The sequence below is a fragment of the Bos javanicus genome, chromosome 16 (genome assembly GCF_032452875.1).
Source record: "Bos javanicus breed banteng chromosome 16, ARS-OSU_banteng_1.0, whole genome shotgun sequence".
NCBI lineage: Eukaryota > Metazoa > Chordata > Mammalia > Artiodactyla > Bovidae > Bos > Bos javanicus.
In genome coordinates this window covers 43,690,512-43,718,025 of record NC_083883.1, presented here as the reverse complement: position 1 = coordinate 43,718,025, position 27,514 = coordinate 43,690,512, and the positions used below count along the sequence as shown (strand labels likewise).

The window sequence follows — 27,514 nt, the reverse complement described above, 5'->3', positions numbered from 1 at the left end:
TTTTTAAATTTTTGGCCACACCTTGTGGCATATTGGATCTTAGTTCTCAGACCAGGGATCGAACCCCTGCCCCCTGCAGCAGAAATGCAGAGTATGAACCACTTGATGCCAAGGAAGTCCCCAAAAGTTTTTGGAATATCATTTTTATGATATCCATTTTATCTTTTTCTTTTTCTTTATGGTTCATGCTTTTTATATTTAAGATATGTTTGTCTACCCCAAGGTTGCGAAGATTTTCTTCTGTTTTTTTCTGTTTTCTTACTGAAGCACTATAGTTTTTGCTTTTGGGTTTAGGTACATGATCTGTTTTGAGTCAACTTTTATGTATGGTGTAAGGAAAGGGTCGATGTTCATTTTTACCCCTCCTATGGATATCCAGTTGTCCCAGCACAATTGTTGTGAAGATTATTCTTTTCCCATAGAACTACCTTGGCTTCTTTGTCAAAAATCAGTTTACCGTTCAAGTGTGGGTCTGTTTCTGGACTCTACTAAATTCTTACCATTTAATTAGAGCTCGTATTTTTAAATCTGTGGGTGAGGTCGCGGATGTGCCTCTCAGTGTCCTTCCTGCCTGAAGATGACACTGCTGATAGCGTTGCAGCCCATGAGAAGTGGGAAAGATCGTCTTTCACAGGACATTCATGCAAAGACAGGCCTTGGATGTCCAGGTGTGACTGCTCTTGAGCTGCTGTAGCGCCCTCAGCCTTTCAGGCTGTCCAGGTGCTTCTGTCGGAGCCGAGCTGCTCTGTTTCTAGTCGCTGTGCTCTGGGTCAGTTTGTCTTTCTGGCCACTGCCAGCCATCCTCAGCTCACTCTGTGGTGCCGTTCAGCTGGTCATCAGTCTCCCTGTGCCTTTAGCCTGCCAGTCCTTTGCTGTAACAAGCACTGATTTGGTGGACTGGCTTTATTCCAGGACCTCGCTGTGGATGAGCCTGTCTCATCATTTAATTTTCAGGGTGCCTTGCGAGCAGAACTGATGGGATGATTTAAGAAGCTAGATCCACCACTGTGTAGTCCTGGCTCCAGCCTTGGTGAGCCACGGGTTGAGGGTGGGGACCTCAGCTAGACTTGCCCAGTGCCTGCCACTGCCCAGCCCTGTGCTCAGGCCACCAGTCTCCCCAGGGACTTGATAGATAGCATCTCTATGTTGTCAGCCAGCACAACCCTGGATACAGATCGTCTCAGCAAGATAGTTTCATGACAGTTTTCGGCTCTCTTTTGTTGATGCCTCTTTACTGGATCGTGGGATTTCTGTGGTGTCCGTGGGTCTCTGGCTCAGTGGTTTCAAGTTCAACATTGCTGTGTTGTGCGCGTGATTCCTGCCCTACACGTGTTCTTATTTGATGATTGATGTCTGTTCTCGCCTGCAGGTGACAATCTCTTGGTAGATTGAGATACAGCCAAAGGAGCTGAGTAATGTTGGCTTAGGTGGTATTCAGTGAAGGGTTAGGGAGCCTTAGGGTGCAGCCCTCCTGCCCCTGACCCAGCTGCCATACGCTATGGATTCACCCACAACCCGAGCCTCTGGGCAGGTGGGCCCCAGGGACACTGTCTGAGTTCAGGCCAGTTGATGGAGTCCTCGAGAGATTCGGAAGGCATTGAGTTTCAAAGAGCTCAACCTCTGACCTTGTTGCAGCCTCAGACATGAAGGTGGTCCCGGAAATGCTCAGTTGTGCAGGATGAAAAATGCTGCCACCATCGACTGTCTTCATCCCTGGCAGAGGCCAGCCTGTGAGGTGCTGGTAAAGCCCTGGGCCTCCTGGGCAAGCTGGCAGGTCTCGCCTATTGGGCGAATGCTGGATACAGTTAGAATCTGAATGCTAGTAAAAATACCATTGTCCCTGGGTTCTTTAAATGCGGCAAAGCTCTCCACCTTCAGTCAAATGGCCGGCACTTGGAAAGAAGAGAAAGCTGTCCTTTGGGAGACCCATCTCGTGGATGGTGTGGAAGCTTCTTGCCTGCTTGGCCGGGGTCTGCCTTGTGTGTAGTTGGACATCGTGTCAGCCTGGAGGCACTAAAGCTGTTGGAAGAGCTTGTTCATTCCACTTCCCTTACTTCTGAGCTGGAGCAGACAAGCAACTGGCCCTGTGTTCTGCCCTTGAATGTATTTTCTGGACATTTGGGAACATAGTGACAAGAAGCTGTATGTAGCTCCCAGGTGCCCTGGGCTCCCTCACTGGGGTTCACACTGGGCTTGGGAACGATTGGCCCCAGGGTAGGCAGCGCGAGGGCTGCCGGTGGTCGTGGCTTGGGGTGCGGGCCACTGTGGCATCACGTTACGTGCCTTCTCCCTATCCTGGTCTGTACCCTTTGAAAGATGGGCAGCGGAAGAAGAGTTATCTCCTTCTTAGTTTTCCTCTTTTTTCATTTTGCCACAAGACAGGATTGTATCACACATCTCCAAAACGAGTAAAATGGCATTTCAGCTTCTTGTCTTTATAGACTCTCTGAACTTTAGGAAAGATCATTCTGGTCCCTTTTCATTAATAATGAAAACCAGGGGGCAATAAAATGTTCTTAACGCGAGCACGGCAGAAACAAGGAGCAGCGCGGGGGTGAAGGTGCGGCCGACAGGGAGCCACAGGTGTCTCCTGTGCTCCAGGAGGTCGCACTCTCCAGAATGGGGAGCAGCTGTCAGAGGGGTCCTCATTTCAGACCCCTGACCCGCCAGCGTCTGCTCAGCCTGGGCTCTAGTACCCAGAATGAGAGGCATGCCCTGAGTGTTTGCAGGAAAGAAGAAGGGTGCTGCAGACTTGGGGTTCTGGTCCAGTGCTCAGCCCAGTGCAGCTGTGTTCTTATAAGATGTTAGTGGGCATTTGAGAAATCACTTGGGATAGAACGTTCTGGACATGTGCCCACTTGGAATACATTCTCTGGGGTTTGGGCAGCACTGATAGGTGTTCTGGGGGTGGATTGAAGCCCCATGGAACAGTGACTCTTTTGAAAAGTGGCGTAGTTACTTTATCTTCACTATTTCCTCCTAAAAACGAGCTTGCACTGGATTTTGGAACCAAGACACTCAGAACAGAGCAGGCTGGGAAGAGATAGGTGCCTGCATGGAACTCGGAGCTTCTCAAGGTCACGGTGAAAGGTCTGCCTCGATGATCTCAAGAGTTTTCCATTTCACGAGCAGTTGTGGCTTATCTGAGTCGCTCCACATCAGAGGAGGATGTTCTGTGCTGGTCAGAGCAGGAGGGCGCCCTTCTGGAGACAGTGTGTAGACATGATCCTGAGTGTCACTACTCAACCCTGGAGGGGAGGGGGGAGTCCTGGCTCGCCGTGACCCAAACCCCTCAGTCCATAAAAGAGTAGATGGGTAGTGTATGTAAACAGGAAAACACTGCATGCCACAAAAGCAGACCAGAAGCAGAGTCAAAAGAAAAATATACTAGGAAAAATTTTGACAACTTCTGTCACAGACAAAGGGCTCATTTCCTTGTTGTATAAGAAGGTTCCATGAATTGATGAAGGAAATTAATAAAGAAATGGAGTAGAAAAGTAGGGAGCATACAGTTACCAAAATGGAGATGCAGATGAAAAGATGCTCACTCCTCACTTGTAATAAGATAAATGCAAATTAAAGCTAGAGTGAAGTAGTGTTTTTTTTTTTTGCTCTAGTATTAGCAGAAATCTATGTGTGTGATTAACCCATAACGTTGGGGTGGCTGTGAATGAACTGGTTCAAACCCCAGCGAGCACAGTTTGGCAGGCTGTCTCACAACTGCTGGTACATGTACCTCTGACCCAGCCTGCCAGGAGTTCACATTTACAGATGGCCTTTTACATGGATGTGAGAGGCTGTGTGTACACGCTTACTGATGGCAGCTTTGAGTGAAACAGTAAGAGACTAGAAATCATCTAAATGTCCATCTGTAGGGAGTTTGTTTAATGGAATATTATGCAGCTTTAGCCAAAAAGAAGAATGAGAGACGGGGAAAGGGAAAGAAAATAATGCCTGTATGTGTTGCCTCATGTTTGTATAAGAATTCTTGGCTGGATAAAGATGACACTATGAGCACAGAGGTTTGTGGTGGTGGAGGAAGCCTGTTTGCAGTAGACTGACGTGTGCTGCATGATGTTAGACCACGTGCGTGTGTACGTGCGTGAGTGCTTAGTCGTATCCGACTCTTTGCGACCCCATGGACTATAGTTCACCAAGCTTTTCTGTCCATGGAATTCTCCAGCAAGAATACTGGAATGGGTTGCCATTTCCTCCAAAAGGGGTTCTTCCTGAGCCAGGGATCGAACCTGAGTCTCTTGCTTCTCCGGCATTGGCAGGCGGATTGTTTACCACTGAGCCACCTGGGAAGCCCAGACCATGTGCGTGTGTTTCCTATTCAGAAACTGTAAACCAGAGAGGGGAGTTGATTACAGTCTGTGCAGGAGACTTTGGGGTTGGGCCACATTGATTCTACTCAAGTGGAATCCACAGGCGGGTGGGGGGTGGGGGTAGAGCAAGAAGAGCCTCTTCCAGCCTCCTCCATCACTGTTGTCTCTGTCTCCATCTCCTGGGAGCCCCTCTCAGCAGCTCAGGGAGCGGGGAGCTTCTCCCTCATCCCCATGGAGGTCTTTGCTTCTGGGTTCCCCAGTCAGACCGGGTGCCAGCAGCCCCTCCTCCCCACGTGTCCACATCCAGCAGGGCCTTTCAGAACCACTGCCTCCTGCTCTCCTTCAGTTGTGAAGGGCCAGAACATGGCCAGTACCTGCAGGTCCAGGGAGGCAGGGGATGGCTGGAGCAGACAAAGCCTTCAGCTGGGCCTGGCCACATGTGGGTTCCCGGGAGTGCGGTGGCTCTTCCTCCCCTGTCTCCCCCAGGCTCCCCTCCCAGTCCCAGGTCCTTGTCATGCACATGTGCCTTGGGTGCATACCTGAGTCACGTTCCCTGGTGCTGAGGTTGAGTCCACAGACTGGGGGTGTCCTGCACCACCAGCGGTTCTGGAGACAGTGGCCCTTGGCCACCCCCCAACACCCCATGACTGGTCCCTTGAGAGACGGCTGCTGGGCAGCCTGGACATGCCTGCTCCAATGGACACTCCAGATGGAGCTCATGCTTTCCTGTGCGCCTCCCAGAGTCCCCAGGTGTCAGATCAGATTATGGACCTGAAAACACATCATGAGCAGTTCATGGGGAGGTTGTGGAGTAGAAAACTCTCCTCCCCACTTTGGAGCTAGGATATACTCAGGGGTTGGAGGGGCTTTGTGCTGAAGGGACCACTCCTGTGTGTAGACCAGCTGCCCATGTCCGGATCCCCAAGACCTTCCATCTTGGGCCTGTCCCGCTTGCCTTTGGTGGCCCTGGTGGTGGTCTCTTCCTGCTTTCTCACCTCCACAGCCCCCACCCCCCATAGCTGTCCATGGTGCTCCCCATGTCTTTCTCCCAAAGCACGGAGCCAACCACGTTACTCCCTGATTCAGAGCCATCAGCGACCCCGCTGCTTATGAAGCGATGGCCGGGTTCCTTGGATGCGTTCTCTGCTGGGCCCGGCCTTTCCCACCTTTCCCCTCACTACTCCTCCCATCTCCTCTCTGGTCTCTCTTGGCCAGCAGTGCCCCCTCCTTGGGAAGGCCCAGGGGCTCCCCCATCTGCTTGAGCACAGGTCAACCCCAGCCTTTGCACTTCCTTGTCCCCCGCCTGGAGCACTGTGCCCCAAGACCCCACAGGTCTCAGCATTGTCCTCCACCGAGGCCCCGCCACCCCCTCACCTTGTCCTGTCTGTGTTCTCGATCCCTCTCTGGCATCAGCTCATTCAGCCATGTGTGGGCTGCTCCTCTCCCCAGCCTCACTTGAGTGAGACCAGAACAGAACAGGACAGCGGTCTTGCCACCACTGCCCACCGTGCCCTCAGCACACGTCGTGTGCACTGTCGGAACTTCATAAAGCTGAACAGGCAGGGACACAGCCTCTGGCCCCGACTCTCAGGTGGCTCCCAGCTCATGTAGGAGGCGTGTGCGTGCGAACAACCCGGGTGCTACAGCACCCTCACTGGATCCTTTATTCCTCGAGCGTGGAGCCTGTACCCAGGTCTTTAGATTGCCTCTGCTGTTCTCCCCCTACCCCCACCTCAGTCCCTTGAGACAGCACCCCACGGCAGGCACAGTACAGTCTAGAGGCCCAGGAGGAGGAGGGAGACAGCCGAGCCCCGTTCTGATGCTCACCCCCCATGTGAGCACAAGACACACCCTGACTGAGACAAGGAGGCTGAGTCCACGTGCTCTCTGCCCCTAGGGGACGCCAGGGCCTTTCCTCCTGACCTCAGCTTTTCTCCTGACCCCAGGCCCTGCGGGCTCCCGGTGGAGAGACTACAGCGCCTTGGCCATCATCATGGCAGGGATCACGTTCGGCTTTCACCAGCTCTACAAGGTAAGCCGCCCTCCCCGCGCCCCTTTGGTGCTGCCCTGAGCATGGGGACAGCAGTGGGCCTGCACATGGAGGCTGAGTGCCCAGATGAACGTGCTTTCTGGAGGGGCGTCCGGGTCAAGTCCTGGTCCTGCCCCCACCCAGGTGGGTGCGCTCGGGGCCTTCAGACCAGCCTCACCTACAGAATCTCTCCTCCAAGTCCCTGCCTGCTGCACAGGGTGACGGGGCCCATGATGCGGAGCCGTGTCAAGTACTGAGGACGTTTCCCAGCATGCTCTGAGCAGGCTGGACCCTCGCAAGAGACAGAACAATGTGCAGTTAAGACCACGGAGGCTGGAGCCTGGCTGCCAGTGTCACATCTGGGCCCTGCCACTCAGCAGCTGTGTGACCGCAGGCTTGGCGGGCTCACCTGTAAAACGGGACAGTAGGATCTGCCTCAAGAGGGTGTGGTGATGCTCACAGCAGCTGGGCTCCTCTGGAAAGGACTGTGTTCCCAGCACATCACAGGTGCTCTGTACCCTCTCATTTCACCTGAGTATTTAACACCAGCTTTGAGAAACTCAGTGTGATCATATTTACTACTTTTTCCTCCTGTATATTTTGTTGGCTTCCATGTAAATCTAGGGTTTTTCACGGTCTTCATAGTCAGCCCCCAGGACTCCAGAGTTCACTGCTTCCAGCAGAGCTGCAGGCGTGAAGTAACATTTACTTCTTTGACACCAGATCCTGATCAGACACTAGTGACCACGTACTGACTTTGATTTGAAGCTAGCGAGTGTTTTTTAGAAGATGCAGAGCCGGGGTAGGTAAAATAGAGACAGAAGGTAAACTGGTGGCTGGAGGACTTAACCTCTGCCGGTCCTGCAGAGAGAGATTTCTTTCTTTCTGAGGCCACCTGCAACTCCATCCCTCGTTTGGAGATTTAAAAAGAAAAGAATCTGAACTATTGGCTATACTCCCAATATAAAATAAAAAGTCTGAAAAAAAAAAAGAAAAAGACTCTGAATGAATATCCAGACTCATGCCATGCCTTTGTTTGTTTCGCTGTTCCACGCATCTTGTGAGGTCTTAGTATCCCAGGGATCAAACCTGTGCCCCCTCTATGGAAGCTTAAAGTCCTAATCAGTGGACCCCCAGGGGATTCCCTCAGGTTGTAACTTTTAGCACATGGAACATGTTTTCGCATTGCTTCCTGGGACTCTTAATTTTTGACTGAAGTGAAGTTGATCTTTTCAGTGTAACAGTTATTCTTGAAGTTGGAAGTTTCCACCTTAGAAATCGGGAAGCAGGATGTGGTGGGTCCCAGGACTGCTTGCTCTGACATGGTGCATCTACTCTCCCTGTGTGCTCAAAGCCTGTCAACTCAGTCCCTAAGTGCGTACAGTCACTAGGAAGGAGAAACAGCTGAGACAGAACTCTCCATTCCTGTCCTGGCTCTGCTGAGCAGGACCCGCTTAGTCACGTGGCTGCCCTCGGGCAGCCTGTGATCTGGTGGAAAGAGAAGGCGTAGCTCCCCTTGGAGCTGAGCAGAGATAGCATCAGTTGTTTCCACCAAGCTCTGATCTTTAGTCTCTGCTCTAAGAAAGAAGAGACAGAAAAGATCAGTCACGATCATGACAAGAGAATTTTAAAAATACCTGCTAAATTAAAAAGCAAAAAAGAAATGTAAGCTCTCATTTTATAAATACCTGAAGATTCAGGCTGGGAATGTGTTCCTTTCCTTGGAATTTTTGATCTTCGAAATGGAGTTTTAGTCCGTTACATGTATAGAATTTCTTGACGTTATACTTAGGAAATTTCCAACCTGGAACATAAGGCTACATTTGATGAGTTTCAGCTAAGTTGTGGGTAATAAACTAACACAGTGGTCGGAAAACACTTTGCAAAATAGGAAGTGCTTCCCTACGTGTCCTAAATGGTGGTCTTCACTCAGGAGTTGCTCTTGAAATGAGCTCTCCCACAAACCCCTGTGAGAGACCCCCTATCCCTCCCCCATACAGAAGCCTTAATGGAGCAGTTGCTGTCTTTTCCTGTCTGCGCCTCAAATGGAATGAGAACCAGTCTCCTTTGGTCATACTTGCCAGTTACCACCTCTGCCAGACCCACACCGGGCACCCCTGGTACCACCCAGTAAGCCTGGCGACTGGTCTCAGGCCTCTGAGATGGGCAGGCACTGAGTCCTGAGATTGCGGAGTTTGGAGCCTGGATTCTTTCATCCAGCAATCCCAGTGGGCAGCTTGCCGTCCACCTCCACCCTGCACACGTCCGAACTGGCCACCGGTCAGCGGCTGCACCCCACCTGCCTTCTTCCTGAATGTTCCAGGACTCTCATCCTCACCTCGTCTGGGCCCCCTGCGTCCTGGGCCCCTTGTTTGGTTTGCTCCGCAGCACCCCCTTCCTTTTCCCCTCGTAGTCAGTTTCTCCCACTTCTGCCCCTTCCTCCCCCTCTGCCCAGGGTCTCCATTTTGGGAGAATCCAGCTCCATTTAACTCTTACCTGAAGGAAACCTGTTCACAGGATACAAGACTTTTAGAAAAGACTGGATGTGACCACCCTGCAGATCTACTGTGGGTTTTGATCTTGTTTCTTCAATAATTTCTAAGTTTTACTCCCTTCTTTCTGAATGGATAATTTGTTCCCTTGGTGCAGGATGTGAAAGGTTCAGAAAAATGTACCGCAAACTTCCCTCCTGCTCCTCCCTGGAAGCCACCAGTGGTACCACTTTCCTGTATAACCTTCTACAGTTTTATCATACAACTTCTAAAGTAGAATTCTGAGTATTCTTGGCCACAGAAACTCTATATATAGCACCATTTAAAAAACTGAAAGAACGCAAAAGTGCCCCATCGCAGTCGGTCAGATTGATTTTTTTGTGTCCCCATTCCCTCCTTTTGGTCCTGACTCAGGAGTTTTCACTTGGTTCTACTCGCAGCCTTTCTAACTTTCGGATGTCTTGTTCACTTATGGCGTCGGCCTAGGGTTTCCAAGGCCCAGGGGTGAGGGAGAGGAAGTTGGCGGGTAGAATTGGAGAGCTGGTTGGGGAGTCACCCCAGGTATGTACCCATCCCTCACGCACCCCCACTCCCTGCAGAAGTACCTGCTCCCCCTCATCATGGGCGGCCGGGAGGACCGGAAGCAGCTGGAGCGGATGGAGGCAAGTCTGTCGGAGCTGAGTGGCAGCGTGGCCCAGACAGGTAAAGATTAATGACTCCATCAAGTCACCCCTCAAAGCCTTCCCCGAGCAGCCCCTTCTCTGCCCCCTCCCCTCTCCCCTCCGTCTCCACTTTATGTGGTGACTTCATTTATCTGCTCTGAGAATCTGTTCACATTTGCAAATGAAGCCGCCGTCATTTCGGTTTAATTTGAAATTGCTTGTTTACTGTCGGCGCGGCCTCAATTAATTATGTTTTTACGGAAAGGCTCCCAACCTCAGAATATTAATAAGGGGAATAAAATGACAGCCTTTCTAAGGGCTGTAAAGTTCATTTTTAATTTCTGCTTCCATGAGGTTTTCAGGGGGGTTTTCAGCAATTTTCCCCCTTCTCTCTAAGAATCCCACACAGGGTCAAGAGAGGCTGTAATTACTGTGGCTCCGGGGACCCCGGCCACCTCCTCTGTCATCGACTCCACGGGGCCCACGTTCATTACCCAGTGCCCCACTGGTGGCCCAGATTAGCTGGGACCTGTCGCTCCAGGAGTGGTTTTTCCTCCCATATAAGCTTGTTTACTAGATGGAGGCTCAGAATCTAAAAACTTGGGCACAGAGAGAGCTGCCTGTCCCAGACCAGAGTCTGCCCCTAAGGGGTGTGTCTGTGTAGCCCCCGGAAACCTTCCTGGGCCTAGACCCTGCTGGCAAGTCTCCTCGAGGCTGACAGTGGACAGGGAGCTCCAGCAGCCTTGAGGTTGGGTGGGGAGGGCAGGAAGGAGCCATATGGAAACAAGATTGGCAGTTTTTCACCACTTCTGGATGCTGTGGACCTGAGCTTTGTGCCTCCCAGGATTGGAGACTCTGCTTTGAGTTTTACAAGGACACAGTGAGGCCCAGGAGATGAGGCAGGCAGGCAGTCCTGAGGTTGGAAGAGCCAAGCAAATCATAAGCAGATATAATTAGAGGGGAGAGGTTTTGGACGGATATACTGTTGACCATGGACAACTGCACAATAGAAAGATAAAGTAGAAATACTAGAGGTTAGATACAGTGCAGGTAGATTACCCAGAGTGCAGATGAATTATATGGATTGCTGGAGGGCGGGGGGATGTCTGCAGATAAATTAGAGGCAGTGGCTCATAGGTGTGTGGACAGAAGGGGGAATCTTCATGTATCATTAACAGAGATGCGCCTGCTCTCTCCTCCCAGTGACTCAGTTACAGATGACCCTCGCCTCAGTCCAGGAGCTGCTGATTCAGCAGCAGCAGAAAGTCCAGGAGCTGGCCCATGAGCTGGCTACAGCCAAGGTACTTGTCCCTGACCCTCCGGCCCCTCCAGGCTCTTCTTGCTCATCGTTGTGCCAGTTCATTGCGCGTCTGATGCTCTTTTCTGATTCTGGTTACACTGCTCTTGTGGAGAAAGGAGGCGGTCACCAGGCAGGCGATGCGGCATTCAGTGACGAGGGCTGTCCTTTCTGTCTCTGAGGCCCACCCCCCTGACCGTGGCAGCACACACTACAGTTCTGGTGGTAGCTGGTGTAGACACGGGATGGTCTCCACCTACAAGTTAGGTCACAGGCCCCAGCGTTGCCAAGAACAGTTCAGGGAACAGGGTGGGAGAGGGTGCCCAGGCCCTGGGCTAAAATGTGGCTGTTGCCAAGTTCTCTAAACCCTGGTCTTGGGGTCCAGTAACTCCTGAAAGATGCAGACCCACCTAGGATGACCGAGGCAGGTTCATTGCCTCAACTTCCCATATCTGGAACCCCCATGGCAATATCAGATCCTGGGATCACACTGCCCAGGTTAAAGCTCTGTGCCATGTGCTGGCTGTGTGACCACAGACAAGTCACTTGCCATCTCTGATTCTGAGTTCCCTTGTCTGTAGAATGGATCTGTAACCCTACCTCCCTCATCGTGTACACCTGCTGGGAACAGTGCCTGGCTCCTGTCAGCTCCCAGGATCGCAGCTTTTGGTCTGGGCTCTGTGTGTGTGTGTCACGGTCTTCCTGACTCAGCCTGGTCCAGGAGACAGTGGTCCACGGCGTCAGCTGCCCTCCCTTCCTCCATCTCCACCTCCCATGTAGCTTTCTGGCTGCTTCCATGCAATTCTCACCCCAAGGAGAGAGAAGTGGCTTCCTCCAGGAGAGCCCCACCTGAGCATACCGCTCGAGGTCCCTGTGCTCTTGCGAAGAGGGTGCCTGGGAATCCCCTCGTGGGGTGCCTCACCCACGGAGGTGCTGCGTCTGCACATGGGCATGGTTACCAGTGGCCACTGCCAGCCACCACGCACCCTCCCCATGGGCAGCAGTCCATAAAGCAGCCCGGGAGGGGCTGCCAGCCCGTGCCCTGCTCCCCTCCATTATCTTTGGGAGCGGCGGCCTGCCAGTGGCCAGAAGCCATTCCGGAAATTGGAAAACTGTTTTCAGATGCTAAGCTTTAAGATTAAGACCACATGTTGCTTTTTAGAGGGGAGGGGGCCCCAGGATGGCGTTGGTGGTTGAGAGCTGCCCCTGGGAGTTTCTTGGGCTTGTTTCCTTGATGTCCCCCCCACCCCAGCCCCTCTCATTCTCTCCACTGAAGCCAGGCTCACTGGTCTAAACCCATATGTGTGTGACTTCGGTTACCCCATAAACCAGAGACTCAGACCTGTGTTTTCTCAGCTGTAATGTAAGTTTTTATATCTGGCTTCCAAACTCCTACTGCAGCACTGTAAAAAATTAAAAAGAAGAGCGTTAAGTAATTAAAAATCCTACATAAAACTGAAGGCTGGGAGTTTTCTACAACTGTTTTTTTTTTAAAGAGACTGGCTAAAAAGCCCCAGATGTCAGATTTTATTTCTAAATCCTGGCATCTGGCACCAGATGCGTTTGGAAATTTGAGTCCTTTGTCGGCCGGTGAGTGGAAATTGCTCCCTTGTTAATGGGCTGTGATAGCTTTCAGGGCCTCTGAGAAGCCAGCACAGTGGCTTCTGGATCTGTGCTGTCTGGTGGTCTGGAGCACGGCCCCGAGGGGATGTGTGTGAGGGCGGCAGGCGTCTGTGTGTGCTCGCTCCAGGCTGCCCCCTTGCAGGGGCTTCTTCCTGCCAGTGTGCCCAGCCAGACAGCTTGCTGGGGCTTCCCTGTTGGCTCAGTTGGTAAAGAATCCACCTGCAATGCAGGAGCCCCGGGTTCGATCCCTGGATTGGGAAGATTCCCTTGAAAAGGAAATGGCAACCCACTCCAGTATTCTTGCCTGGAGAATCCCATGGACAGAGGAGCCTGGCAGGCTATAGTCCGTGGGGTCTCAAGAGTTGAACATGACTTGGCAACTAAACCACCATTAGGCTGCTTGCCTGGGTGGTGCCCACAGCAGCCCCCACTCTACCTCAGAGCCCCCGCAGGCTGACAGGAATGTGTGGAACCCCTCTGTTCTGCCAGCCTGGGGTTCCCTACTTTCTCCTGAACTTATGGCCCTGGGGGGTTTGTGTCAGGTGGGAACAGTGGTGTCAAGGGGCAGGAGTCTTGCACCTGGAAGTGGCCTCTGACCTGGAGGCCGGAGTCCCACATACCTGGAATTGGCCCGTAAGTACCTCACAGGCAGCTGGGCCACAGGCAGCTCCCATTTGGGGGATCACTGTTTTGGCTTCCCTCTCCTCCATTTATCCCAACAAAATTTGCTGAAGAAAGGTATGGTGGTTCTCTGAAGTTTACATGGAAAGTGGTGTCAAAATTCAAAGGAGAAGTTGTGCAGAGGAGGCTGGCATCTGTCCAGGGTCATTGTGGCTATTTCCCCTGTGGGCCCTCCTCCAGATCACTGTCTTTCTCTCTGCAGAGTCTCGGGGTCATCCCAAAGAACGCATGTCAGTGAGCCGCCCGACTCGGGGTTCCTGGCTTTGCAGGCGGTGGGGCCTGATGTCACAGCGTGTGGGGCGGGGCAGGCAGGTGAAGCCTGCCTTCAGGGTTGATTAAGAGTGGGGGGCCGGGGGATGGGCCAGGCAGGTGCTCAGGTGTCCCCTTGACGCTCCACAGCAGCTCCAGGTTCCAGGCCTGTGGTTGGAAGTGGCTGCCTGTCTCAACCCCACGGCTCCTGTGGGTGTGGAGGGCGTGGGCGGGGTGGGAGGTGTGATCTCTGTAGGGAGGACTTAGGTGGAAGGAGTAGTTGGTGTAGAGATGGAATTTATCTTCTTAGTTTGGTTTTAATGGAACGTTTTAGACACTCATGGAGTAGCGGGCCACTCAGTGAACCCACATGCTCTGGCCATACGGTGCAGCCGCTGCCTCGGGCCTGTCCTGCCCGAGGTTATTCTGAAGCACATTCCAGACAGCATATCATTTCACACTGCAGACACTTCAGTTTGTATCTGTAAAAGATGAGGGCTCTCTTGTTGTTTTATTTTTTCATAACCAGGATACCAGTTACACCTGAATACATGTCATGTTTCCCTAAGATCGTCAGCTATCCAAATAGAGTTGCAAGGATGTTTGTTTTAAGGGAGTTGTCATTTCAGCAGAGATCCAGGCAAGCAGACCCCAGAATGGGACGCAGCAAACCTTCCCGAGGGGGTTGGGTCCTCCTGCCATCTCAGCGTCTGAGTTTGGAGGGGTGGGAGGGAGGTGCCACACTGATCCTCAATCCCCTTTGCTGTGACTTTCAGGCCACCACGTCCACCAACTGGATCCTGGAGTCCCAGAACATCAATGAACTCAAGTCGGAAATTAACTCCTTGAAGGGGCTTCTTTTGAATCGGTAGGAGCTGCAAAGGCGTGGGCTTCTGTTCCACTGTCCACCTGGGACTGGGGGAGGGAGCTCTTGGGGCCCATCCAGCTATTGCCGTCGTGGGTGGTAGTGGGGCATCTCCTGGGGCAGGGGCGCCCCGTGTTTCCCACCCTGGATTGAACTGCATCATGGAGTTTGGGAATCTCTGGCGATTCTACCTACCCTCCCTGGCAAGTCCCTCCCTCCCTACTTTAGGAGTGACCGCCTGAAGGGCCCACAAGAGTTTTGAGATACAAACAGTTCTCAGCCCTGTCCATACCTGGTTAGGGACAGCTGGAGCCAGAGCAGGACCTTGAGCAAAGGAGAGAATGCCCACCTTCCGAGCAGGGCCACTCTCTCTGTCCTGAGGCCTGGCTGGAGCTCTCAGTGACAGCTGGGTCCCAGGGAAGGATCCCCCGAGGGCCAGGCCAGGGTTCTCTGTTCCCGCTCAGTTTGAAGGGCAGAAGTGATTGATTTCAAGGCAGAGGGCTGCGCAGTGCCCATCCCCCACCCCCAGCTCCTGTGGTCTCGCTGTGTCCCTCTGCAGGGACAGTACCAGTGCAGCCCCAAGAGGAGGGTGACCAACTTGTCCAGGCTTGCCCAGGCCCGCCTGGTTTTAAAGTTGAAAGTCCTGTGTCTTGGGCCCCCGGGACAGTTGGCCGCCCCACCTGCAGAGTGTCCCAGGGCTTAGTGGGTGGCTGAACAAGGCTGCACTTCACTCCAGGTCCAGGATAGGGGGCCTGTAGGGTCTTGTGATCACAACCAGAGGACCCAGTTCTCCAAGTCACCCACATTCAGGCTCTCTGTGGGGACAAAATTATGGCCTTAGGAGAGGTGTGGCTGAGCTTGGGGTGCTAGTGGGCTGCCCCTCGGGGATGTGGTGAACACTGAGGCCCTGGTGGTGGGCTTCATGTGGCAGGGTCTGAGGGGAAGGACTGTCTGGGACCAGAGCTGGTATGCAGCCCAGGAGGCAGCAGGCCTTTGTCCTCTGGGCTCAGGCCGGGGTGGTCTGGTCCCAGCTGTCCTTGAGCTTGATTTCGCCATTGCCAAGCGGACCTGACTTCCCAGGTCTGGGCTAGGTTGGCTGCCAGCCCATGGCTCAGGGCAGGGATACGGGAGTGGGAGGGGAGAGCTGGCTCTTCTGTCAAGTGTTGAGCTTGGAAGTTTTCTAGAAAAGTCCAGGTCTGATGTCTCTGACCCCGTGGCCCAGGCCAGGCTCTGCTCCACCCATCTTTGCTCAGACCAAATGAGAGTGGAGGTCACTGGACACTGCTGCGAGGACCGGAGGGAATGGGCTCTGGGGTGTGGCAAGCTCCCCAGGGCTGACTGTCCTGCAGCTGCCAGGGAGGGTGGGCCTGGCCCCGGGCAGAGGGACCGCAGATGGCACCCTGAGTGGGAATGGTACTCTCCAGGCAGCCCTGGTGCCTCTGGGTTCTGTCTCAGCTTCTCTAACCTCCAAGGGACCAAGAGGCCTGTTTCCAGAGGAAGGGAAGGGAGGGCACCAGGCCTGTGTGGCGGAGCCCCATCCTATCCTCTGTGGGCTGGCCCTGGCCCTGCTCACCATCCGCTAGCGTTGGGGTTCTGGAGGGGCGGCTCTGCTGAGGGCAAACCCGGCCGTCTTCTCCCTCCTCTACCAGGAGGCAGTTCCCACCCTCCCCGTCGGCCCCGAAGATCCCCTCCTGGCAGATCCCGGTCAAGTCGCCCTCGCCCTCCAGCCCCGCGGCGGTGAACCACCATAGCAGCAGCGACATCTCGCCCGTCAGCAACGAGTCCACATCGTCCTCGCCCGTGAAGGAAGGCCACAGCCCCGAGGGCTCCACAGCCACGTACCACCTGCTGGGCCCCCAGGAGGAGGGCGAGGGGGTGGTAGACGTCAAGGGCCAGGTGAGGATGGAGGTGCAGGGCGAGGAGGAGAAGAGGGAGGACGAGGAAGATGAGGAGGACGAGGATGTGAGCCGCGTGGACGAGGAGGACTGCCTGGGGGTGCAGAGGGAGGACCGCCGGGGTGGGGACGGGCAGATCAACGAGCAGGTGGAGAAGCTGCGGCGGCCGGAGGGTGCCAGCAACGAGAGCGAGCGGGACTAGGTGGCCTGGGGGGCGGGGCCCGGAGTGGGGCGGGGCACAGCGGGTGGGGTGGGGCCTTGAGGCGGGCGGGGCCCGGGCGACTGAGGGCGGAGCCTGGCCACCCACCCCGCCCCGGACAGACAGGCCTCTGACCTTGATCTCATTCACATCGAGGGCTCCGAACTCTCTGGGCTCAAGCCCCTCAGCCCCCTCCCAGACAGAGGTCCGGTCCAGGGGCGTCAGCTGAGTGTCTTAGCCAACCTAACACCGTGCATGACAAGAGGTAGTTTTATTACCTGACTCCTGACCCTCACAGAGGGGGAGCCTGGGGACCCGGCGTCTGCCGGCCCCTCCCTCTGCCCCGGCCCCCTCACTGCTTCTCACCAGTGGCCACGGGGGCCACACTGTCGTGATTCCAAAAGCGATGGCCCTGCTCTCCCCTCCGAGCGAGGGTCCCTCGGTCCCCCATCCAGGCCCTGCCCGGACAATGCTGCCCATGTGTACTTGTCGCAGCCCCAGCCCGGTCGCCCGCCACACGTGACAGCGCACTGCTCCTGACCGCTGGCTTGCCGCATGGTGGCTCCGCTACCGCTCTGGGGAGGTGTCCTACCCCACCAGGAGCCAGGCCCGGGGCCCTCCTGTCTGTCCCCCGCCCCGCCCCCAAACGTGTTCTTTTGTGTGATCAGGTATTGGTATCAGAATATAAGATCCGACTGTATATAATTGTAATAAATACGAGCTGCCACTATTTAATTCCTGCCTGTGGCTCCCTGTCTGCTCACGGCACCCCAGGCCTGGGGGTGGATCTCGGTCAAGGCCGCACCAGGTGGGTCCCAGGGAGGGGACGTGGGGTCAGGCCCAGGTAGCCCTGTGGTGGGCCTGCCTCCCTCATCGAGTCTCCCCCACCAGGCAGGTGTCGCCACTGCTCACCCACAGTTGGAGGGTGTCGTCCTGGGTCCGGAGTGGCTGCTGCAGGGCGACATTCCGCCCCAGGAGGAGAAGGGACCTCACGTTACTGTATATAGACCTGGTGTGGAGTGTGATGAGCTCGCCTTCCTTAAATGGATGCGTGTGCTCCCAGGAGAGAGTGTCTCGTTCCCTCTTCCTCCCCCGTCTCCACTCCCTCTCACCCTCCCTGTCTCCCTTTAACCTTCACACAGCCTTTAGCTAAACCCAGGAAAACAGCACTAGATGCTCCTTCCGGGGAGTGCCCGGGGCTGTGGCCGTTGGTGCAGGGGTCAGAAGGCCTGGTCCCACCCTGGGCCTCGTGTAGACACAGGCTTTGGAGACAGAGTGCAGGGACCATGGAGGTGGAGCTGCAGCGGGTATGTACCCTCTGGGGAGTGGAGGGGGCCGAGGCCTCCTGACCCACTGCCGACCTCCCACCCACCCAGCTCTGGGGAGGGAGGAAGCCACAGGCTGAGGGTGAGACACTTGGCAGGCGGGTGTTTTGTCTCAGAAAACATTTCCACTCTCACCCAGGCCCCTTTTTCGGCTCCTGCAGCGAGCTCCTTCCTAACTCTCCAGGGGGGCCCTCACCCTGCCCCTCTTGAGTATCCAGCCCACTCCCTGGTTTCCCAGGTTTGGTTTTTGATGCTTATCACCTCACATGGTGTTCCAGCTTATGTTCCCCAGGGACCCTCTTCTGAGTTACCTCTGTCTCTTGCCACCCCCACAGAAGCCAGGGTTCTCCATCCCCAGGGCTCCCTGCCTCATCTGGATACAGGACCCAGTTTTTGGGAGTCATGCAGGCAGACCTGAGATGGCAAGCACAGAAGGAGCTGCCCGCTGGGTCGGAAGCACCCCTCGGCCTCGGGGGCTAGAGACAGTGTTCCCCCATGACCTCCTCGGAGAATGGAAGCCTGGGTCCTGCGTGAGCCATCTCGAGGGCTCCCCCTCTGCTTGGTGACATTTCTAATGGCCTATCACTTCGCAGAGGTCTCTCCTGCAGTGGGACCAGGCAGGGGGTCAGAGGGCAGACAGCCTGGGACAGAGACACAGCCAGAGCTGCTGGCGTGGGGGCCGCAGGGCATCACGGAGCACATCTTCCCCAACCTGGGGGGTCAGGGGTCTCTCAGGTCCCCAAACTCACTGTGGGAGAGAGGTACGGAAACCTGGGCCTGGGGGACCTTTGCCCTGTGGGTCTCGAGCAACGATTTCAGCTTTTGAGGACAGAGAATCTGGCGTGATTTCAGGGAGAAAAAAAACCCCTCCCCAAAACGGCGTGAGTGCTGCCTAATAAAGGCAGCTGCTGGACGGAGGGAAAACAGCCCTTTGAAAAAAAAAGCCTTTCATTAGAAAAATAATGCATTTCATCCAAATAAGGTAAAAATATTTGGAATGGGGCAGAAGTGAGCAGCAGGCAGCGCCTGTCAGGCCCTTTCTGGAAGGGAGAAGATTATTAAACTCAATTACAAAGTATTTTTGTAAAGTGTCTTTTAAGAGAGAACTCACCCTGGTGCTCAGAGGCTGCAGGACGGCCCTCTGGCCCCCGAGGTCTCGACAGCTGCCCCAGGTGTTTGTGGGCTCTGCCTTGGGCAGGGTCCTTCCTTGGGCAGCCCCTGCTCCCCTGCTCCTTGCGATGCCCCCAGAACAGGCGAGGCAGCCGCTTCTGCCCTGTCTGCCCTGGCCAGTCGGCTTCCTCCTGCGAGGGCTGAGCCGTCGGTGTCCTGGGACACCCTGGTGGGGAAGGGAAGCGTTCTGAGCGAGGGGAGAGGGATGCCGAGCTTGTAAAATGTTCTCTTTTTCGTACTGTGGAGGTTCATGTCAGCTGTTCAAACAGTCCAGCCCGTATTGAAGGACTGGAGGGGACAAAATCCCTCTTGGTCTCTCCACTCGGTTTCACAGGTGTGTGGTTGTAGTCCATCTCTCTTTGTCTGTCTTTTTTAATAAAAACGGGAAGTTGCTCTTCAGTGTTGTGTAGCTTGCTTGTCTCCCTGAAAGTAAAGCGTGTGTGCCCATGGGGCACACATCAGTTGGGAGGGGAGGGCTTCTCTGGAAGGCGTCTCCCTGAGGACCCAGCCAGGACTTAGGTGCTGCTTCTCGGGCTTTGGCCTAGAACCTGCCTCTCCTCTGGTGAGCCCTGCCTCAGACCCAGCCCTGCCCCACCCCACCCCTGCCGCAGACCAAGACCCAGGGCAGCAGACTGGCCTGACACCTGATCCTCAGGAGTGTACTTAACCCTTAGTGTTTCTTCACCTGTCTGTTTACAATTGTTTTTGCCAAGGCACCCAAAGAAGAGGGTCAGCATCTCCAGATAGCAGGCAGGAAGGCACCAGGGAGACCCTGAAGGTGGTGGTGGCTCCAGCCTCAGGTGAAGCGCTCACCTGGGCGTAGACCCAGTCCTGACTGACCCCTCCCTGCCCCAGACACCTCTCTGGTCCCTGCTTATTCATCCTGCACAGGTGTGTCCCATCTCAGGATCGGTTACCCCCTGCTAAGGTCAGACATCTCCAGGGTGCTTGAGGTGATGGTGTGTGACCACCACCTTCTTCCCCGAGAGCTGGCCCAGCCCCTCCCCAAGCCACGCCCTCCCTCTGGTTCCGCTCTAATCCAGAAGTGGAGTTTAAATCTCTAGCCATGTGGTGCTTTTTCCCTGAGTGGTGAACAAACCTGACCAGTTTACTTTCGTCAAGCATTTTAAAGCTCTTGCTGTCCTAGCAGAGGAGGTGAGATTTTATCATTTCATAAGGAGGCTGCCTGAAGCCTTCCCTGGCCTGACACGTCTGGGAGGACCTTCTTCATAATGATGAGGCCATGTTTAAAACTCATCTTGGAAACTCAGGTGCCCAGTGCTCCCATCCTAGCCCAGTAGGTCCGGGAGGCTGTTTCCAGGTCATTAGTTCCAGGGTGCCCTGTAGACACAGTGTGCAGCAGCCAGGCGTCAGGGAGGCTCTCTGGGCAGGGCTGAGGGGCCGGGGGTCTTCTGAGGGGGAAAAAGCCTTGGACTTTCTAAGGCCCTGGTGTTTCTCCCAAGTGGCATGGGTGAGGGGCTCACAGGAGAAGCCACTGGGTCTGGGCCTGTGCTGGCTGTGTGCCCCTGGGAAGTGCACCCCTGGGAGGCACGTCCTGTCCACCCCCTAAGGTGGGGCGGCTCCTCCTGCTAGGGTGGCACAGGCCCAGCCACTGTTCATTCCCCAGGAAGCCAGCTGGTCCGAGAGGACCTGCTTCCTGGAGGCCTTCTTGGGGGCAACAGCACTTCATTACCCCTGTGTCCTAGCCGGGACCAAGGCTCCCCAAGGGGCCAAAGCCACCTCTCATGAAGGTGAACGGGATAACAGGCTGTCTTGGCCCAGGGTCCAGATGGTCTGAGGCCCAGTTGCCCGTGAATGCCGAGGCCTGACACCATGGGTGACTCAGCCGTTGGTAGCACCCAACCAGGGCCAGGTCTGTGGGAGGTGGGCAGGCCACTGAGCTCAGCATGAGCCTGTGCAGCTGGTTCTGGCCCTTTCCAAGAGGTTACAAAACTCTTGAATTTGCCCGTTTGGGTGTAGGAGCATCACACCACCACAGCTAATTAAACCCCAGAATGAAAACATGTTTTACTGCAATTCCTACTGAGTCCAACAAGCCATAGGGAGTACTGCGGGACCCAGGCCCACCCTGCACCCTAGGGCGGGGCGACGGCTCCCCGCCCCCCCAACCACGCCTCCCCACTGCAGGCCCCTCCCTCCTGGGGGCGGGTCACCTGGTCTGAAGGGGCGGTGCCTGGGGCTCAGGGCTGTGGGCTGACCTGGGTGCAGGTTCCTCCTGTGTCCCAGGTCCCTGTCTCCCTGAGACTCTTCTGAGGGGTGCCCTGAGGCCCAGCCCACCCTTCCCTGGGCCCTGTCTTGTCCTGAGTGGAGCTTAAAAGCTAGTCTTGCCTTCAGCTAGGCTGAGCCTCCTCTTACCCGTGTTTGGGTCTCCCAAGGTCCATCCGGCCCCAGGAGATCTGGGGGCAGCTGCAGAGGGGGCAGTTTTGGGAGTCTATCCCGAGTCCTAACCTTCCCCCCACCCTCAGAGTTGGAGCCTCTGTGGGCCCTGCCCCCCCAGCAGTGCCCAAATGGAGCCCTGTGGTCGCAGCACCCACCCACCCAGCTGAGGGCTGAGGTCGGAACCTGGCTCCCTGCCTCCCCTCAGGCCCCACGGGAGGGCTGCTCGGCCCACCAGGGCCTGTGAAGCTCCAGTAATGGTTTTAATTTGTTGAACTTGTGTTTTAGCCCATAAATTAGTCACTGTTTTATTTAACAGAATTGAGATATCCACAAACAATAGGCGAGTTCCAACTTGAACATTTTAATAAGACAGAAAAAAGTATATATTTTCGTGTCTATTACAAACATATTTATGTAAATAGCCTGTGGGCTGGGTTCCAGGAGGAGAGAAGAAAGGGAAGGGCCCTCTGTGCTGGGGCTGGGTTAGAGAAGAGGCTTTCACAGTGAAAAAGTGACCATGTTAAGGGGGACCCTGGGAGTGGTGCAGCCCCCTCGCCTGTGCCCCCTGCGGTCCCCCTTGCCCGCAGCCCCTGCAGTCCTGGGTGGGGAGGTGACACCTGGCTGAGGCTCCCCAGGAAAGGGGCGACCTCCTTGCAAGGATGTGACATCAAGGGAGAGGCTCCACCTTTGAAGGCTGAGGAGCCCGGAGGCCCAGCACACGTCACGTCTCCTCCCCCAGGCCCTGAACGCCTGGCCACCTGGAAGAAGGTGAACTCAGGGCAGGGCTGGCAAGATGGTACAGAGGAGGAGGTTTACTGAGACGCAGGCCACCACCTACAAGTGTCAGGGCTAAGGAGGAGGCCTGCTCTGGGCGGGGCCTGACTGGAGTGCTCGTGCCACCCATGCTTCTGAGGGAGCCCCAGCCATGGTGCCACCGGAGCTGGCAACTCGGGCCTGGGGCTGGTGGCTACAGACTCAGGCATCAGCCCCCTCCGGCTCTGCCCCCCTGTGCTCCTGGCAGGAGCCGAGCCAGCATCCGGATCAGATCCGGGTACGCGCTGTTCCCAGCCCGGGCAGGTCCCTGCAGGAAGGAGGAAGGAGCCGAGGGAGGAGGCAGAGGGAGGACCCTGCCAAGCGCCTGCCCAGTAGCCCTGGCTGCTTGGGGAGAGGGCTGGCCAGGGTGGGGGCCTGGGAGCCCCTGGAGCCATGCTGGAGGCCTGAGGCGTCTAGGCCAGGTAGCTTCTGAGCCTCCATGGGGCCTTCGGGCAGGGCTGGGCCCAAGTCCCCCACTGTCTGTTCCCAGCCACCTGGGAGCACTTGGCCCCATCCCAGAGGTGAAACTAGGCTGCCCTCTTCCCTCCCAGAGTTGAAGGGTGACAGACACCCTCCTCCCCTCCCTTGGCACAGGGAGCCCAGGCCTCCATGGAGGCTGTGCCGTGCTGCATAGCTGGGTCACTGCCAGCCGCTTGGGGCTGATTTCAAAAATAAAAGATAACTTGATAGATTTTTTTTTCCAGTTTTTATTGAGTGAAAATGTCAAACCTTGCATCAGTCATGCAAAAAAAAAATCAAATAAATAAAACACATATATTAAATTTCTAATAGCACTAAATTCAAGTGGAAAAATATTCAGTTCTTAATAACCAGGTGCCGAGGAGACCAGATTCAAGTAATCAGAGCACACGCTGTTCAGTTCGGTTTTCACGTTCTGCATTTTCGTCTCAAAACCTCTCTATATATCTCTATATATCTATATATGTATATACATATAGATATATACACACACATATGTGCATACATATTATTTTATATTTATATATATACACATACATAGTTATAAAACATTAAAAAGAGCATTGGTGGATCAAGCATTGTTTTCCCCACAGAAAGAAAATAAAACAAAAATTACACATTAAAATTCAAAATGAGCTAGCAATGGCTTATAGTCCTAGTGTGCAATATGAAGGTTACAAAAGGCTAGACTTCGCACTGTCGGCATCTTCTTTTTCTTTTTTTTTTTTGATTTTGCTACATTGAAAAAAATTTTATTTTCCTTTACAAAACTCCTTCCACAGACTCCACGGTTCTGTGGTCGGGCACAAAGTCTGGGCGAATGCTCAGCAGCAGCACATGGTGCCCACAGAATTCAGGAGGCTCTGGTAGGGGCTGTTCTAGAAAACCACTTGTTTCCTGTTGAATCAGGTACATCCGTCTCACCAGTCCCTCCCGCGTTCTCTCCAGTTCAGATGGTCCTGGCTTTCTGGCTGTGGGCAGCCAGGAGGACAAAAAAAAAAAATTGGGAAGAAAAGGAAAAAAAAAAAAAAGCAAACGACTGCCCTGTCCGCCTCCAACAGCTGGGTCAGGCTTCCCCTGGAGACCCAGGGGTAGGAGGCTATGGTGACAGCCCCTCCCCAAGGCTGGACCTAGAGCTCTCCCTGTGGCCATGTCACAGGATCCAACTAAGATGGGGCACGCGGCCTGACCTGGAGAGAAGGTGAACAGGAGAGGCCTTGGGCAGCGTGCCCTCAGTCCCTGTCGCCATCAGAGCCATCGGCTGGGTGTGTGCCTGGCAGGTGGGGGCCAGCTCTGGGGTAGGTGACCTCATCGTTGAAGGGGGCGGTGATGGGGGACAGGGGTGTATTTTGCAAAGGGAACCAAATCTGGGTGGGTTGAACCAGCAAAGAAGTATCCCAAACAAAATAATAAAACAAACTGGAAAAAAAAAAAAAAAGCCCTATAAAGCCACACGCATAACCAATAGAGAAAAACTCAAATGTTAAATTAACTACAAACTTGTATCAACAGTAATAGTCCTTTTTTCTTGTCTCTACAAAATTCAAGTTAAAAGTTGGAATCACGCAGCTCCCATCAGTGCTAGTGTAAAGACAGACAGCCTCAACCTGGTTAAGGCCTCTAACTAAACGCTAAACAAAACCCCACGCGAGCAATTGCACTCGGGTCTCCAACCTCAGGGCTGGTCCGGAGGCGGTCTGTGCTCTGGGCGCCCGCCTGCTTTTTTTATTTTGTTCTGTGTAGAATAATAAACCTTTACAGGAAAAATACTGTACAACTTCCTCGAATTTTTTTCCATGTTGACTATTAAAGCCCCAAACAGTCGCATCCTTCCTGTTTTTACCACCTGGGTGGCGGAGACCCCCTGAGGGCCCAGCATCCCAGCACCGGCTGGCAGGCAGCGGGTAGGCCGAGGTGCCCCCTTCCCAGGCCCCAGCCCTCGGGGCTGACACCCGGCCAGGCCCCGCGCTGGGGGCCGAGTGCCCCAGAGCCCTCAGCTTGGCCAGTTCCAGGAGGTTCCCTCCGCGGTCCCTGTAGTGTCACCCGCCGGCCGCCTCCTGCCCCGCCCTCCCCCGGGGCCAGGAGGGAGGGTCTTAGCTGCACGAATGGGAGGCCCTGCAGATGCTACAGGTGCCCGCCCGCCTCCGGGGGTATGGGGCGGGGGTCACGGTGACCCCTGGCGCCCGTCCCAGCCCTGAGCAATGAGGAATCCCAGCGGCGCGGCGTGGGGTTGGGGGTGGGGGGCGGCAGGGTCAGCGCCCGCCTCACCCTGCGGGGCCCCTGTCCCACCCCGCGGGGCCCCTGTCCCACCCCGGACAAGAGCACCTTCTGTTTCCCTGAAGAAGATCCCCGGACCGCGGCGGAGGAGGGTCCCGCCCGGGCAGCTTCTGTCCTGCCGGCCGCCGAGCTGCCGCGAGGGCGGGCGGGCGCGGGGACGGCCCCGAAGCACCAGAGGAAGGCCCCCCCACCCCCGCCTCTGTCCTGAGACGGACTCGGGGTCCGGAAGCACCGGCGGGGCGCACGGGCCCACCCGGGCCGGAGCGCCTCCCGACGCCGGGACGCGGCCGACACCTAGCTCTGGACAAGGGAAGCTTTACAGATAAATACCGTTTCTTACAAAATTAATAATAATAATAACAATAGAATAAAGCGGCAAGATCCCGAGGGCGCCGTGCGCGCCCGGCCCCCCCGACGCGCTACCCGCCGGGCGGCTACGGGGAGGCGGCGGCGGGCGCGGGCCCGGGGGGCGCGGGGGCGCCGAGGGCCGCCAGCTCCGGGCTCCGCGACCCCGGCCCCGCCGCCACAGCCGGCGCCTCGGGCAGCGACTCCTCCGAGTCGGTGCGCAGGTCCTCGTCGTCCTCGTCGTCGTCCTCGTCGTCGTCCTCGTCGTCGTCCTCCTCCTCCTCGTCGTCGTCATCGTCCGCCTCCTCGTTCAGCTCCAGCTCCTCCTCGTCGTCCTCCTGCGACGACTCGCCGGCCGCTGGGCCGGGCGCGGCGGGACCGACGCGGGGCCCCGGGGCGTCGGGCGGGCCGGGGTCGTCGCTCGGCCCCAGCGCCGGGCCGGGCAAGAAGAGCAGGGTGGCGGCGGCGGGCTCGGCGCCGGGCGGGGGCGCGCCGTCCAGGCCGGCGACGGCGGCGGCGGCGGGGCCGGGCGCGAGGCCCTCGGGGCCGGGGGAGGCGGCGGGCGGCTCGCCGCGCTCCTGCTTCTCGTGCTTGCGCTTGTGCGAGTCCATCTGCGACATGCCCACGACCGTGTGGCGGCAGCCGGGGTAGGTGCAGTGGAAGTGCGAGCACTTGAGCTTGTACTTGCAGTCGGGCACGGCGCAGTCGGCGCTCGAGCTGAACTGGCAGAAGCCCGCCGCGCTGATCACGTCCTGCTTGCCATGGTGCTTGCGGTGCGCCGTGACCTTGGTGCTGTCGGTGCAGCGAAAGCGGCAGCGCAGGCAGTGGAAGTGCGTGCTGCTCCCTGAGAAGGGGCAGTCGGCGAAATGGCAGCTGAGTGAGGCCTTGAAGCGCTTGAAGTCGTCCAGCACCAGGTTGTCCACGCGGTCGTGGTGCTGCGCGTGCTTGTACATGTGCGTGCGCCCGCAGAACTTGTAGCCGCAGTTCTCGCGCGTGCAGTGGTAGTGGGTGACCTTGAGCGAGAACTGGCAGGCCGCGTCCTTGCAGTCCTCGTAGAGGTCGAAGCGCCTGAAGCCCTCGAGCATCATGCCCTCGTCCAGCATCTTGCGTGAGGAAGCAGTCTTGCGCCGCTTGCCAAATGGAGACATGTCCTCAATGATCCAGAAGCGCTTTTTGGCCCCCGAGGCTGTCGGCATGGAGATGGTGTTCCCTGGGGAGGGGGGCTTGATCAGCGCGGGCACCATTCCCAGGATCACACTCACTCGTGGCCCCTGATCCTGGCTCGCTGGCCAGGGGGCTGCACTCGATGACAACCCCTCGGTTCCCCGTGGCTCCCGGGCCTCTCCCGTGACCCGCCCCCCAGGATAGCCGGGGGAGCCCCAGGCTTCCCCCTTAGTCATCCCTGTCTGCAGGCTGATCGCACAGGCGTCCACCCTCGTGGGTGGCAGAGCATGCAGCTCTGGGGGATGTGGTGGCTGCTTCCTGGCCCGTTTGGGTGGGAAGTGAGGACACGTCCTGGCGCTAATTGAAGCTGAAGGGGGAATCTAGGTCGGCAGTGTAATTACCCAAGTTGGACCGGGGCCAGACGCCATCATGTGCCTGCCTCTAATGAGGGACAGGCCGGCTCCTTCTCCCTCCTGCTAACCAGTTTCCTGGGCTGCCCGCCTGTCTGCGCCTGGGACCAGCCTGTTTGCCACAGGGATGCCGAGTGCCTTGGAACTGTTTGCAGCAGTAACTCCCTGCCTCGTGTGCAACCTTCTCCTTGGTACCAGAAGGTTTTTAATGTCTTGGGCTGGGAGAGGGCAGGTATGCTGAGCAGCCAGGACTGGAGCACAGGCTTGGCCGGCAGATGGGCCACACTTGTGCTCTCCCACCTGGTCCCAACTGCCTCGCTGGGCTCAGGATGCCCCGTTGCCACCCACAACTGCACTGTTCGGTCATGCATCCGAGACCACTTTCTGCACAGGCAGCTGGGGAAAGGGTGGCTGTCCCAGTCACTCCCTGCTCCACACCCCAGGCCTGGCCCCCCCAGAGTGGGCAGGGTAGGCACCGTCCAAGCTCCCCCAACGCGTTGACCCACCCAGCCCTCTCTGAACCTGTCTAGAACACCCACCCCAGGCACCAGGCTTCAGTACCACCCATCTTGGGAATAGACCCAATCCTCCCCCATCCCAGCCCCTCAGCAGGTGGAGAGAAACAAGGACTGTGATGGACTGGGGTACCCAGCATGAGGCAAGGGAGGGTCTGGGGCCTGGGGATCCAGGTGGGTGAGGAGTAGCTGCTTTGGATTTGAAATCACTGGTTATGCCAGCAACAGAACAGGGGCTTAACTCCATGAGGGGGAACCCTCTGCCGTGCTCTTTGTCAACCCCCTGGGGAAGAAC

At 56.1% G+C, this 27,514-nt stretch overlaps 2 protein-coding genes across 9 annotated transcripts in view; one reads left to right on the top strand and one right to left on the bottom strand.

Moving 5' to 3' along the window:
• Positions 1 to 23,544, top strand: part of PEX14 (peroxisomal biogenesis factor 14) — a 149,376-nt gene extending 125,832 nt beyond the window's left edge. For all 4 annotated transcript variants that reach the window (XM_061382774.1, XM_061382773.1, XM_061382770.1 and 1 more), the window contains 5 exons: positions 6,275 to 6,360; positions 9,449 to 9,551; positions 10,715 to 10,812; positions 14,138 to 14,229; positions 15,876 to 23,544. In XM_061382774.1, the coding sequence (XP_061238758.1) occupies positions 6,275 to 6,360; positions 9,449 to 9,551; positions 10,715 to 10,812; positions 14,138 to 14,229; positions 15,876 to 16,323 (827 nt within the window). In that variant the 3' untranslated portion in view covers positions 16,324 to 23,544. The remainder of the gene's footprint in view (positions 1 to 6,274; positions 6,361 to 9,448; positions 9,552 to 10,714; positions 10,813 to 14,137; positions 14,230 to 15,875) is intronic.
• Positions 23,545 to 24,789: 1,245 nt separating this feature from the next.
• The window catches only part of CASZ1 (castor zinc finger 1), a 153,330-nt gene continuing 150,605 nt past the window's right edge, over positions 24,790 to 27,514 (bottom strand). For all 5 annotated transcript variants that reach the window (XM_061382753.1, XM_061382755.1, XM_061382754.1 and 2 more), the window contains one exon: positions 24,790 to 26,340. In XM_061382753.1, the coding sequence (XP_061238737.1) occupies positions 25,220 to 26,340 (1,121 nt within the window). In that variant the 3' untranslated portion in view covers positions 24,790 to 25,219. The remainder of the gene's footprint in view (positions 26,341 to 27,514) is intronic.